We start from the raw sequence: 14,825 nt of genomic DNA on the forward strand, positions 1-14,825 counted from the left end.
CGCAAACAAAAATAACTTGCCAAGCTGCACGAGCAAACTTGCGTTACTCCCAAGGATTGTGGTCTGTTTATACTTCCCAAAGCTCTCTCAATAAGACATTGGAAGAGATGAAACTAACTCGTGCATCTCATGTTTATTGAATCAAAAGTCAAACTGCCTTTCAGTCAAAAGAAAGTTGGAAATGCCAAATTGAATGAGCTCAGCATACGAGGACATTGAAAATTTGGATGGATAATGCTGAAATGTCGAAGTAACTGAAAATACAAAGACAGGAAGATGTCCATGACACTAAAGGGTAATGGCAAACTCAAATGCCCAAAACAGTGAGACTACTTGCAAATGCAATGCAGAATGAAACCAATGTAAAGGAGACAGGGTCTGAGCTTGGACATCTAATTTTCTCTCCCTCTGGGAATCTTTATTTACATGAGGATCTTCACTCAGTGACCTAAATCTGACGGAAAAAGGGTTCATAGTATCTCAGCTTGGAGGTCTCCATTGATTTATTAATGCATTTGGCCTTTTTTAACTAGCAGCGTTAGACCTTCAATGCTAGCTTCTGAGCAGCAAGAGCTTCAGCCTTGATGGGGGGCGCCCATAAATTAGTTTCAGTAAGTAACAAGGTCACAACATATGGGTCCACGTTTGAGGCAGGATGCCTGTCTTCCAAGCAACCTGTATATCATTTTATGCCATTAACTAACTGAGCAAGGAAGGTGAACTTTGTATTTTCTATCGATATTCAGAAATAGTGAAGCATTGCAGAAAGTTTTTTGCGGCACTAAAAGAACTAAGATATCCAAGCCTTAACTTCGGTTTTGGAAGCAAAACCGTGGGAATGCTTTATGATTGCAAAAAGTCAAAATTCCTTGTATAGTAGCAATCATAGAATCGGCTGACACCGAAAAGATAAAGAATACTTATATATATTATTTTCTTATGATATTGTTTCTGGAATCATCTATTAAAGTTGAGCATCTGTGATTGATATTCAGACAGAGCACAAAAGGGAACTGGGATGGTCAATGTTATAGTACCTTTTCCTTGCTTCTCAATGCCACGGCCCACATGGATTGAGCAACCACGATTGGCAACTCCCTGCATAACAATTCAAGTAATTCAGGCATCACAAAAAAATTTGAGTTCATTAACAAGGCAATCTTCAAATTTGACTAGCAACTGGTATGTTTCTTCTGAGCAATACCGAAAAAAATGTGTCAATGTTGGCTGTTTCATGCTTTCCAGTCAACCTTCTGTTATTTCCTTCTCCAAAGGCGCTAATATGCTCCTCGCGGCATAATGAGAGATTCAAGATTGCCTTCTTTATCACTTCAAAGCCTCCCTCTTCTCTCATGCTTTTTGTACTGCAGAAAAGATGGGAGCACACTCTTAAAGTCCTTCAATGATCAAAAATACTTAACCAAGTCCATGTTATTTCTGTGGTGTCAACCTGTAGTTAGTGTGGCATGCTGCACCATTTAGTCACCCTGAGAAGGAAGAGAGTGTTTTATCAACTTTGGGGTAATAGATTGCGTAAATGGTGATAGTGAAGTCAAATACCTCCTTTGGCTTAGGATCTAACATGAGGACGACACCAGCTCGCTCAGTTATTCTGTGTTATATAGGCAACAAAAACAATCAAGTATTTGAATACCAAAGAACATGTCTATATGCACTTATTCCATTTGCCGTTAATGGCATTCCATTATTTTCTTGAGCAAGTAATTGAAATTTCACCTTAAGAAGGTATCTTGAACACCACAGATGATCTCCCGCTTCAATTCCGACGCTTGGTCCTACTTGGTATTCTCACTGCACAATTGAAGCTAGTGTTGATGGCAACAGTTTTGTGCTTCTTTTTTTATTTTTTTCCCTTTTGAAAAAACAGACAAGATGGAGGTCAGATATTACCTGGCCCGGCATCACCTCTCCATTGATACCACTAAATTTGATACCGGCATATAAGCAACCCTTATAGTGAACATCGGATATGTCTTAAGTCCAAAAAAATAAAACATCGGATATGTCTCGGCCAAATGACTTATCAGGCCCAACACCACAGTAATAAGGCCCCTAAATGAACATAAAAGATCACATCACAATACAAATTTTCTCATCAGCTTAGCCTATAATCCATCAATATATAGGGAAATTCATTTGGAAACAATTTCTCACTTGGGGACCTAGATATCCTCTAACAGGCCAACCTAATGACCATCGAATATTTGTCTGCAGTAGGGTGCTTCCTTGCTCAATCCCATACCTAATGTGAACATTTAGCAAAAGTCATGAGCTCGTCCATTTCAAAACTTTATAATTCAAGATAAAAAGAAACTCATGTTTTTGGATATCCTACCATGAAACGTCATAGATAGCCTTTGGGTTACTGGAAATTTCAGCAACCCTGGCATGTTTGTTCGCTGGAATCGGCCTGCTAGCTGGTATGTATAAATTGCAAATAACCTGCAGATGAACAATAATTCTCCGTAAACCAATTGAAAGGTCCTTTCTTGTTTGATCAACCTTTTCAGATGATCTGATGGATGAACAATTTATGACAACATAATACTTATTTCGTGGATGATTACCAAGATAATGTTGCCACCTCGGAAAGGATCCTTGAAAATTGCTTGAGGGCTGTTAAAAAGTCAAGAACTTGATGGAATGATGTGAAAGTAAATATAGTACGACAGTTTTGGGTTTATGTCATCTTACGGTAAGATCACTTCGCTATCCTCCCCCCAAAGCTTGACCAGTACTTGATCCATCCTAGTTCCACATGGGAAGTTCAGGCAGGTGCTCAACAGGTCTAAGGATCATCTGATTATTCACGAATTAATAGATCAGTAGCATGTAGCATGTAAAAAGAAAAGGTGTCAGTTGTTGAATGTGCATATAACATATGACATACTTATTCTGATGGTAGATCGAAGAGAAATGCGAACTTATAATTTCAATACAGAATAGTTCTAGTAGTGTTCATCTTTTTGTGGACCGCACTTAATGGTTTTAGGCATTAAAACATACCAAATGTATTCTGCAATCATCGTATGGGAGAAGACTCTCAAGCCTGTAATAGAATTGTTCTCGGACTTCAAAGCATACACCCTGAACTTAGAAAAGCTCTTGCTGTTTACACTCTTCTTTTACTTCAGCAAGAGAAAAATCCATGCGTTTGCTATGGTAGTCTGTGAATTCTGTCATCCTCATATGGCATTGTGTCGTCGGTGCCAAAATCTGCGCCATTTCTGCCTAGTCTGAAAAATAAAGCAGTGTGAGTAAATAGACATATCTACTAAAACAAAAAACCTGGGAGCTTAATCTCATGGAAGATAGTTCAAACATCGAGCATTATTTGTATGACTTGGCCTTCTGGTATGCATGATAGTTTACTTTTGAAATGATAAAAAAGAATGGACTGGGTACTTCAAAGACAGCACCTTCCGCCCTAAGCTTAATCTCATGAAACCACTTTTTGAAGACTTGTTTCAAGTGGGAAAAACTTACATTTTGAAGCATAAACAGCGAGGCTCAAATACAATTGCCATGAACAATTTTACACACACAGGTTTCGATGGAGGTATAAGCTTAGAGATCGAGTGGCGTAGTCTTAGACCACTTGAAATTGATTCTAGCCCAAAAATAGAGGGATAAACTGAGAGTAGATTTATAAAATCTTACTTATTTTGCAAGCATGATTTCTAGAAAACGAAAGCGGTAGAAATCAAGAAGATGGAATGGTTAAAACAACTTAGTAGTACAACAGCAAGAGCAGTGAAATGCGGTGCGACATCTCTTCCGTGTAGATGACAAACTATACCACTCATGAAATACAGAGCATGATGATCCAAACCAAAATGCTTTTGAGATAGCAGTCACTGACCGCACATCATAATAGTTTTCGAGCTGCAAGTCCAGTTCGAGAAGCCAAGTCAGCAAACTCGGCTCATCTTCACCACCAGATCAAGCAATGAACCCAATCAAAAGATACAAAAACAAATTCGTATGACGTCGAACTGAAGTAGTCAACTTTGATCAGGAGCCGGAACAAAGTGAGAAATTCTCAAGAGGCACCAATAATTCAAAAAATATAATAAAAAAAAACCGCAAAAAGCATTAACGATGATGCTGAACTCGGTGGCAATTGTCCTCTCTCCATTACCAAATCAATGTCGCAAACCCTTGCGCTCCTAGCGAGAACGAATGTGTTGTACTCGTTCAATGCGATGCCTTAATAATCCGAATTAGGCCTCGCGAGAGAGAGCTCAAGCAACGGCTATGACAAGATTCTCTGAACATCAGAATGCAACCCGTCATCGACCTTCTCTCTCTCTGTCCAGAAGCAGCGAAAGCAAACGGGTGTTTGCAAAATCGTGCCGGTATTCCTCTAGGGTTAATTCATGTCCCCAAATCGAATCTAGCATCGAAACACAATTCGAAAATTATACATGTAAAAAACTGGGTAAACAAGGTCCTCACATACCTTCATAATCAAATGTAGAGGTGGGGGATATGAGCGATCTTGTACCAGTCCTCACCTCCATCTCTCTTGCACCTCCTCTCCAATTCTGGGCAACCGAGGATCGTTAGGTGAGTAAGGGATGCAAGCCTTTGCATTCCTTCAGGTAATGACGTCAACAAGGGGCAATAGTAGATGTCAAGCTGCTGAAGTGATTGAAGGGCCACGATCTGCTCTGGTAATGCCTTTAAATTGGAGCAACCCCAAATTGTGAGACGCTCGAGATTGCTGAGCTGGAGAAGCCACTGTGGGAGAGATGCTAGTTTGGGAAGGCCGTCGATCCACAGGGACCGAAGACTGTGATGGAGTCCTCCATGGAAATCCAAGATGAGGTTGTTGTTGCCGCTTTCGTCTTTGCATAAATCCAGCTCCTTACAATCCCGAATGGAGAGATCCTCGAGATTGCTGGCCTGGAGAAGCCACCGTGGGAGAGATGCTAGTTTTGGAAGTCCAAAGAGAGTCACGGAGCGGAGACTGTGAAGTTCCAAGATGAGGTTGTGGTTGTTGTTGCCGCCGCTGCTTTCGTCGTATTTGGAAAAATCCAGCTCCTCAGAATCTAAAGAATCGAGATGCACTAGGTTGGATTGATGTCGCGTACCCAGTGGTGGTGGTGCTTTTGAGAGGGAAGTTAATCCAGGACAATGCCATATGTGAAGAGATTCGAGGGAGGTGAGACTTTTCCAGCACTCCTTGGGCACACATTCTAGAGGCTTCATATAACATATTTTCAGATGCTTCAACTTATTAAGGCCAACTATCATATTTATTAATGCTGGGTGGGCCCTAGTCAGCGTTAACTCCTCAAGATGCGGAGTTGGTAGGACAGCTTTCAATTTTTCACAACTATCGATATCTAATTTCAATAGACTAGGAAATGATATTGTTGAAGTGGAAGAATGATCCGATACGATGTATTCCAATTCAGTCAGTTTCGAAATCTCTAAAATCTTGAGGCCAGGTAGTTGGCCTAGTGGAGGGAGAAGTTTACATCTTCCGCAATCGTTGAAGCTTAACTCGACTAAATTTGGCAAGGAAAACACAAGGCTATCCATCATCCACCTCGAAAAGCTCTTACCTTTATATCCATTTATCTTCAAGTTCTGCAGGTTTGAGTGCGGCATCAGTCCATCTAATAGAGCTTCATCTCTATCCCCGATTACTGCATCTTCAGTATTGAAATCGCTCCATATAAGTTCCAAAGATTCCAGAGAATGCTTTCCTATCAAGTTTGCAGCCTTGGATTCTGCTACTGCATCTGTCACACTTCCCAAATTCTCAATGCAAAGGCTTCCCCGGATGTCATTAAGCCCATTTAGCTCCCAAAGTCCGCAACAATCCTTACCAAGAGCTTTATCTTTGGGCAAAATGAAGCGCGTTAGCCTATGCAGAGAACTCAACTGACCTAGTCCATGTGGCAAATAACCAAGATTCGAACAATAATCTATGTCTAGATTTCGAAGGCTAACTAACTTCCCTATACCCCTTGGCAATTCTTCAAGGGCACTACAACCGGAGAGATTAAGTGTTTGCAAATTCTGCAATCTCGTAATGGATCTAGGAAGCCTTTTTAGATTAACATTGCCAGAGAGGTCGAGATACGTGAGATGCTTCAACTTATAAATCAACCTTGGCACCTTTTCTACATTTGTTTCTTGCAAATCCAAGACACGCAACCTCTTGAAACTTTGAATGAGTTGGCGTAGATCTGCTTCGCTCGTTGGTTCCATTTCTCTATCACTAGCAGCACACAGAAATGTTCTCAGCGCACTTGCTTTTGAGCATGAGATTAGAAATTCGCCCCTCAAATTGAAAGTTGAACCATATGATACATGATGAGTTCTCTCATGTATGGATTTTGTGCGATCCCATGCCACCCGACACTCGGTCCCAGCAACCAAGCATGCTAGATCATGCATCAAATCATGCATCTTGCAAGTCTCCTCATCTTCTTGAAAATCTTGGAAGAAGTTGCTCCAAAGTAGATCCATGAAATATCCATGAGCAATGTCTTCTAAATGTTGACTTCTATTTGATGACCGGATAAATCCTTCAGCCACCCAAAGATTGACTAAAGTCTGCTTCTTTATCTCATAATCTTTGGGAAACAATGAACAGAACGCGAAACATTGTTTCAAATGTGAAGGAAGATAGTCATAACTTAGCCTCAAAACAGATATTATGTTGTCTTCCCTTTGAGACACATCTAGGAGCTCATAATCTTTGAAAGTTAACCATTCGAGTTTAGTTTTCTTAAAGAATAGTAAACTCCCAACAGTTCGAACAACCAATGGAACCCCGAAGCACTTTCTAACTATCTCTTTGGCGATAGCTACCATTTCAGGATCTTGTATCTCCTCTTCTTTTCGATGAGCCATTTGCATTAATAAATTAAGAGATACGCTGTCAGATAAGCCCCCAAGAAGAAGAGGCGGAGCAGTGCCAACGATCTTCGCAACCGAAGGAAGGCGTGTAGTTATAAGGATCTTGCTTCCTCTAGCACCTCCTACCAGTAATTTTTTCAAGCCCAACCATTTTTCTGGTTCTTCATTCCACAAGTCATCTAAAACTAAGAGATATCTCTTTCCATCAATTTCTGCCCTCAGTTCACTTTGCAACTGTTCCATTGGATCCTCATTGTGTGCTTTCTTCTTTGCACAAGCTATGATATTTGTGACTATTTTTTTCACGTCAAAGTCATTGGAGACACAAACCCACATTTTCAAGTAAAAGTGTTTACTTACCATCTCATCATTATATATAAATTGAGCAAGTGCCGTTTTTCCAAGCCCACCAATACCAACTATTGGAAGGATAGAGACGTTCTCTTTCACGTTTGAATCCAATAAAAAATTTATGACAGTCGTTTTGTCATCATCTCTGCCTTTTATATCTCCCTCACTTATAAACGAATGCGTCTCTTCTCTTTTCCTCCACTGTCTCTCTACTCGTGAATCCACGGAGCGCTCATCCAAGTGGAATTTCCTATCAGCCTCAATGGCTTCTATTTTCTCCCTCACTGCTCTTACTTTGTAACTCATCTTCAGTTTAAAAGCAAGCTGGTTTGAACTTGAGAAAAATGTCCTTACCTCCTTGCTTATTTCACTGTGGCCTCTCAGTTCTCGTCGCAAAGCTTCTATATTGACTTCTTCAAGTACGTCTTGCGCATCATAGAAAGCATCTTTTAGTTTCTCAAGCCAACCTTGGATTTGGCGACTCTGGTAGTATTGCTTCTCTGCATCATCCAGTACGGCCTGAATCGTGGAGATCGTGTCCCCGAGCACCTTGAGTTCATGCTTGATGCCCCATAACTTTCCAACCGTTTCTATTGCTTGAGGAACCAGATAAGCAACGATCTTTTCAGCAATGCCAACGACAGCTACCGCCATTTTTGTCCTTTGTATCTGTCTTTGTCTCTCTGTGGATCAGAAGATATAAGTGCAGTCGGTCCAAGCCTAGAGACTTCTCACGACATGTATAAACAATTAATGTTGATGCTCACTTGACACTGGCAAATCAAAAGCCTTACAAATCTAATTATCAACTTCTATGACGGACTTGAGCTGTTATAGATGGGAATTCTAATCATCCACACAAGCCTCAACCGAAAGTACGGACCCACCCGGGTCGTGTCCCATGCCCGCAAGAACACCTTTCTTTTTTTTTTTCAAAGGGTTCATTCTTTACTTTTTTGCGAAAAGATGACGGATCATTTTTTATATTCTTTGGATGGATTTAATGTATGACAAAGTTGTTAACAAAACGTTACAGTTTGATTAAGGAAGTTCAGTCTCCTTGCTTATCTCTCAAAATTATTTGCTTCCTGTGATCAATGCTCCTACATTTTTTTTCTTCCTTTATTTTTTCCTATTATCCAAATAAACAAAAAAAAAACTGCCTTAAAGCTCTTCCCATCCCATACTAGACAATTCCAAAACTTGCACATTTATGCAAAGTAAAATCCTATATCTTTACACAATCTTTTACTATTTCAGTTTTCTATTGTAATCGTATCAATTAATTTGGAATTCTTTAAATACTTGAAATTCATAGCTGTTCTTTAACAATTACTATGAGACAAGTCATCTCTTTTGTCTTTTAAGTCTGGCTCTTATTTCTATCCCCTAATATATTCTTCTTCTAATTTAACTCTATTCAATATACATAATCAAATCTTTGTCGAATTTCCTATATGATCATACTATCAGCTTGCCTCTATCTTTTAATCTAAAGTTAGCTTTACTTATTTACTTTATTTAAATTCAAATTCGAGACAATGCAACAACTTGTATCATTCTTTTTACACCTAAAACAAGCAACAATAATTATATTATTATGATAATAATCATTTCTTTTTATACGAAGTACAGCTAGTCTTCTTCATAATAATGTGTTATGCATGTCGCACATCTATTGTTGTTAAATTGCAACATTCTTGTCGTCCCAACAATAATAGGAATGGTCTTAATCATTATTTTTTATGTGTTTTCTCTATGCATGACAATCCTTTTTGCATACTTCAATGAACTCTCATGTATGGTTTGTTTCATATTTAATAAATAAATTATTCCTATATAAAATTACCTAAATTTACTAACAAATGCCTTTATTAGGGACTTGTTATGGGTTATTTCACATTAGCATTGCTCTATGCAAGAGCAACTTAAGATAGGTGGCACGATCCTAAGTTGTTCTTATTTGTTTGATATGTTTTGGAGAGTTTTGACTTAGTGAGCTCAGAGTATGGCTCTTTAAAGATGACCCGGCCTATTCCCTATGCCTTTCTATTGGGCTTGGTGTCGGCCCGTGTCCTATTGACACCCGGTTGTATATAATTGGATTGAGACCCCCTTGGCTCGTAGTAGCCTATCCATATGACATAATCCTATTAAGCAATTATTTTGATCCTAAATAGCCACATCAATTCACTTGTTAAGGTAGGATATAATCTTTTACATATACAGTGGATTGTGAGAGCTGAGGTTGGAGTTAGGACGACAATTAAATTCGGAAGAAAGTGACACAAATCCACGGGATATGTAAAAGATCACATCCAATTTATTAAGTAAGGCAAGTCGATGATGTTGTGCTTGTATGTTAAAGATTAAATGGGATGATTAAGTTCTTTCCCACTTTATTGTAAAGTATGTATATACGTTGGAGTTTTGCAATCAAAATTTGTCATTTAAATATTTTCTTTTACCTATAGTTATTGTATACTTATATAATCAAATTTAATAAGTAAGGCAAGTAAATGTTGATATATTGTTCTAGAAAAATTATATTAGATTAAATTAGACGATTGAGTTTTTTTCTACCTTATTATATAATAATATGTCTCATGGATGTTAAGGAAAATGGGAAGGATGGAGCTTTGCGATGATGTGGGTAACCATTTAACTCCATTTTATCAAAGTTTTTTATTATTGATTGATTATATATATATATACTTAGTTTGGTTTCAAAAATGACACATAATAAAATAAAATGAAAGAAAGTAATCGTGATGATAAGAGTTAGCTGAGGTTTCTTAGGACTTGTTCGTTTGTGCTTTTTTAAAAGCAAAAGTAGTTTTTTGCTCTCTATAAAAATTTAAAATATCATTGATGTATTAAAAAAAATTATGAAAAGATTATATGTAATTTATGTGAAAATTACATATGTTTCAGACCAAAAAAAAATGTTAACATGCATCTGAAATGAGATTGGATTAAAAAAATAAAAACAAGCCTTTAGTTGTTTTGCCGATGCTTGTGAAATCATAGAGCTTGAAATCCACCATAAGAGGTGGACAAACTTGAATTGTTGAAAATAGGAAATCCCATCGTCCATGCACATTACAAGATGAGGCCTAAATCAATATGCATATGGGACTCACCAAGGTCGGGACCGAGGTCCATGATTGGTTTGTCTAAAATCTTTCGTGCTTCTAGTGTTTACTCGTTTAACATGTTTGCAAAAGCAATGGAGATTCTGACGAAAACAAATCACTGATCTAATAGTTTATAAAACAATAATCCGATGCTTGCATGGTGAAAATAACTCAGAGAGCGAAATTACCAGGAGTATTGGTGATATTGAAGGACCGAATTTGACAGCAGTGAGCCTGAATGAAATGCAAGCGGCAAGATAAGAAGCAGGGAAGGAATGGTTCTTGAGTGCTGCTTGCGTTAATCCTCGTCGCACATCATATAGAGAAAGAAAATGAAAACATTCCTTTCTTATGTCGACACAACAAGGAAACTTGGGAATTGATCCCTTTCTTTGCCTCTTCAGTTACCCTTAACGCAAGAAGGGCCACACATCTAATTACTTTCTTTATTCAACGGAAAGGTTCTTCCATAAGCAATAATCGTATTTTAGCAGGAGCAGCTTTAGAGCTAAAAGTGAAATGTTCAAGTTTGCAACCCAATATATCGGCAAAGTATTTGATCCCATTCTCGCAACGGTTAAGTTCGTCTTAAACGGGTTGAAACAATTATATCGTTTATATTGGATGGTCTCCCCAATTATTTTTTACTTTTAACACTATCGAAATATTATCTAATCGAAGTTTTTTTCCTTTTGCTTTTCTATATTACAAACATAGATATATTGATTTTAATAATTAGATACTCTTTATAGTATAATTTTTTTTTTTGCTTACAATTCGATTGAGTATTACTTATATATTCTTTTTCCTTATTTTGTTAATGCATTTCCTAAATTCATGAAATTAGACATTCCCTTTGTTTTTCCTTTGGTTATGTATACTTATGCGGTAGTCTCAATGCCCGCTGGCAGGCAAAGGCTATACCTTATTGTTCATTGGGGTATTAAGTCTTTTGCTGAACATTGCAGGATTATAATTTTAGCAAATAATATGACTATAATTTCAAACATAATGTTAAATATGCATCTCAATTAACAATTTGTTTTAGGTGACGTGGCTAGAGCATTCCAGTCATCAAGATTTTTTCTGTTAACTATTGGAGTCTTGCTTATCTTTCTGGAGATGATTGTGTTAGAATTTTAGTACACTCCGGTTTGTTAACCTCATGAATTTTGAGTATCGTGGTTCTATGTCAGTAAATGCACTTTTTTTTCTTTCTCTCTTCTATATTAATTGCGTAACTGCAATATTATGCCAAGATTTTACTTTCATTTTCGTTGATTATACGTCTCTCTAATTGAATTTACATTTGCATTAAACTATCTAGATTTAAGATTAGTGAAACTTTTCATTGTACTTGTAGATTTTACTTAGAATTATTACTATAAGAGAAAGAAAAGAGGAACATTCCTTTCATATGTCGACACAACAAGGAAACTTGGGAATCGATCCCTTTCTTGGCCTCCTCAATTACCTTTAACACAAGAAAGGTATTTCTTTGCATTTCTTTCTTGCAAAAGGGGTCATGTCGGATTACCTTCTTTTGTTCCACGAAATGGTTCTTTCATATTCGATAATCATATTTTAGCAGGATCAACCCAAAACATCGGCAAGCATTTGATCTTCCAAGGCATCTTGCAACAGTTAAGTTCGTTTTGAAAGGGTTGAAATAGTTATATCTTTCATATGGGATGGTCTCCCCCAATCCTTTTTTCTTAAACCGCCATGAAAATATTATCTAATCGAAGTTTTGTCCTTTTGCTTTTCTATATTATAAACATAGATATTGATTTTAATAATTAAGTACTCTTTATAGTATTAATTCTTTGCTTACGATTCGCTTGAGTATTAGTTATATATTCTTTTTCGTATTTTGTTAATGCATTTCCTAAATTCATGAAATCAGACATTGGTCCTTTTTCCTTTGGTTAGATATACCTAGGCGCTAGTCTCAATGCCCATTGGCAGGCATAGGCTATGCCAATGGGCATAAAATTTTTTACTGAACATTGCGAGATTCTAATTTTAACAAATAATACGACTATAATTTCGAACATTATGTTGTTTATGGATCTCAATTACAAATTTGTTTTGGGTGATGTGGCTGGAGCATTCTAGCCATCAAGATTTTTTCTGTTGACTATTGGAGTCTTGCTTATCTTTCTGGAGATGATAGTGTTAGAATTTTAGTATACTCTAGGTTGTTGACCTCATGAATTTTGAGCATCGTGGTTCTATGTCACTAAATGCACTTTTTTTTTCTCTTCTATATTAGTTGCATAACTGCAAAGTTATGCCAGAATTTTACTAGATTTTAGTTGATTATGCATTTCTAATTGAATTTTCATTTGCCTTAAACTATCTAGATTTAAAATTATTGAAACTTTTCATTGCACTTGTAGAATTTACTTAAGTTATTTTCTTTTTGGTAATAATCGTACATTATCAAATTGTATAGTTGATTACATCCTTTTGATTCAATGGTATCTTTAGCATTACCATAGAGGTTTCATTCATGGTCTCATCTTTAAAATCATAAAGGCTACGTGGAATATTAGTATATGTGACGACTTATGAATAGATAATTAATTGCATTTTTTATTCATATAGTCAGACGACTATATTTCAAAGTTGAAGATAAGTTTCAATCTAATCCATCATGATCTTGTGGATATCGATCCATTTCCTAGACTTTCCTAAGATCAATCGACAGATTCATGCCCTAGACGAAGAAGAACGAGTGGCTGAAAGATACGCGAAGGAGGTAGCTTAAACTCGTGATTGTTTGAACTAGTGGGTTGTAGATTGTCCAGCACGTATGATAGAAGCAAACACCTCTTCCTTGTGTTGTGTCGGAAATAATTTGCTGAGAGAGTATGTGGTGGATGAAGGCTATAAAGGGCCCAGCCTTCTAACATTGGTGTATACGGCCTACGAGGTAGAAGAAGACGACCTACAAATCAACTGCCCCCCAACATCCGTCCGTACACACGACAACGAACAAAACTCTTTTGTAACGCAACTATTTAATAAAACAAAAGCTTCCCTTCCTTTGTGCTTTTGTTATCCCTTGGTGAGCCTTGTCCCGCGCTCTTAGGCACCGGGCACGTTACAAAAAAAATACCATAAAAGCCTTAAACCTATTATTTCTATACCAATTCAGTCATAAACATATTTAATTGTGCCAATTGAATACTAAATGTGACATTCCGAATTTCGGCCCATTTTTGGGATTTATAAAACGTGTAATTCGTCAGTGTGCTTATAGTAAAATCTCGCCCGGGAACTGATCACTCTCGGTTATTTTTTTTTTTTAAATTGAGATTTCGCTAGAATCGCACTCGATCGAATTTGGCCGTTATTTAGAGCCCAAACGTTGGTATCAAATTTCTCGGAGTTCCGGGACGAATTTAATTGGACGGTGTCGATATTATTGTGGCCAGCCTCGATATTGCCCGGAATATGCGAAAAGTGAAATTTTTGACCGGATGCGGATTTGGACTAGTAGACCTCTCTCGTAGTGTGCTTTAGTTATTATCTTTTAGCCTTTTTCCTAATTTATAATTAGGGTTTTTCGTAGGCCGTTAGATCATTTTCGGATTTGAACGATGATCGTCGGATTGCACTCAAATGCATTTGACTTTCTCTCTCTCTCTCTCTCTCTCCTCCCCCACGTCGCCGCCGCCCCACGCCGCTGACTTCCTCTCTTCCTTCACGCCCGCTGACTCCCCCACGTTGTTTCTGCCACCACTCTGCTGCAGCTTCTGCTTCACGCTGCTGCTTCCCCCATGCTGCTGCTGCTGATTACTTCTGCTTGCTGACCGCTGACACCCCTTCTTCTGCTGACTTGTTGACCTCTCCTCCTTGCTGACTTGCTGTGCCCACGCCTTTGCTGCTGCTGCCCATGATGAACTTCACATGCTGCTTCTGTTCTGCCCTTTTACCGCTGCTTCTTCACTTCTGTTGCTGCTGTTTTCTTCTTCATTTTGCTTCGTTGCTTCTTGCTTTTTCTTGCTGCTGCTCACCAGCACCTTCGTCCATCTCCACCAGCCAACCACCTCAGCCGTCCGGCGACCGCTCGCCGCCGTCCAGGTCGCCGGAAATCGCTTAGCCACCCGTCTGACCGCCGGAGCAACTGCTGCTTGCTTGGCTTGGCTTTGTTAGGCTCCCTAGCTTGAAAATCTTGCTTAGGCCTTGGGTAAGTGGCTTCCTAACCCTTGACTAGGCTAAGGGGTGACTAATGGACATGTTACGGATGGTTTAAGGGCTGTGGATAGTTGGTTTAGTGGCTGGTTGTGCTTGGTTTGCTTGGTGGTGCTTGTTGGTTAATTTCCGGTAAGGTTGCTGCTGCGTCGCTGGATTTTTCTATTTTTACTGTGACTTGTGTAGGCCGAATTTGAGGAAGTGTTCTTCATGAAAGTTGTTCATAACATCTTG

General features: G+C 38.3%; 1 protein-coding gene and 1 pseudogene across 9 annotated transcripts; both read right to left on the reverse strand.

The window, feature by feature from the left end:
* Positions 1–208: 208 nt before the first annotated feature.
* Positions 209–3,246, reverse strand: LOC115693438 (glutamine synthetase leaf isozyme, chloroplastic-like; annotated as a pseudogene).
* LOC115693429 (putative disease resistance protein RGA4) lies at positions 3,060–10,684 on the reverse strand. 9 transcript variants are annotated; one of them, XR_008815206.1, is made up of 4 exons: positions 4,484–8,024; positions 4,163–4,330; positions 3,821–3,906; positions 3,060–3,257 (listed from the first exon to the last, which is right to left on the reverse strand). XR_008815206.1 is itself a non-coding variant. In XM_056306340.1 (3 exons), the coding sequence occupies exon 2, from the start codon at positions 7,903–7,905 to the stop codon at positions 4,492–4,494; it is 3,414 nt and encodes a 1,137-aa protein (XP_056162315.1). In that variant the 5' UTR covers positions 7,906–7,934; positions 10,577–10,684; the 3' UTR covers positions 3,060–4,330; positions 4,484–4,491. The 9 variants fall into 9 exon arrangements, 4 of the variants coding, with proteins under 4 accessions (XP_056162315.1, XP_056162317.1, XP_056162318.1 ...); XR_008815205.1 differs by lacking the exon at positions 3,821–3,906; XR_008815202.1 differs by having other exon boundaries at positions 3,060–3,906.
* Positions 10,685–14,825: the final 4,141 nt, after the last annotated feature.

The sequence above is a fragment of the Syzygium oleosum genome, unplaced genomic scaffold (assembly GCF_021117445.2).
Source record: "Syzygium oleosum isolate NSW1041296 unplaced genomic scaffold, Sole_v2.1 Sole_v2.43, whole genome shotgun sequence".
NCBI classification, from domain to species: domain Eukaryota; kingdom Viridiplantae; phylum Streptophyta; class Magnoliopsida; order Myrtales; family Myrtaceae; genus Syzygium; species Syzygium oleosum.

Excerpts from the sequence above, each read along its gene's own strand:
- LOC115693429 (XM_056306340.1), bottom strand. The coding sequence starts at position 7,905 with ATGGCGGTAGCTGTCGTTGGCATTGCTGAAAAGATCGTTGCTTATCTG.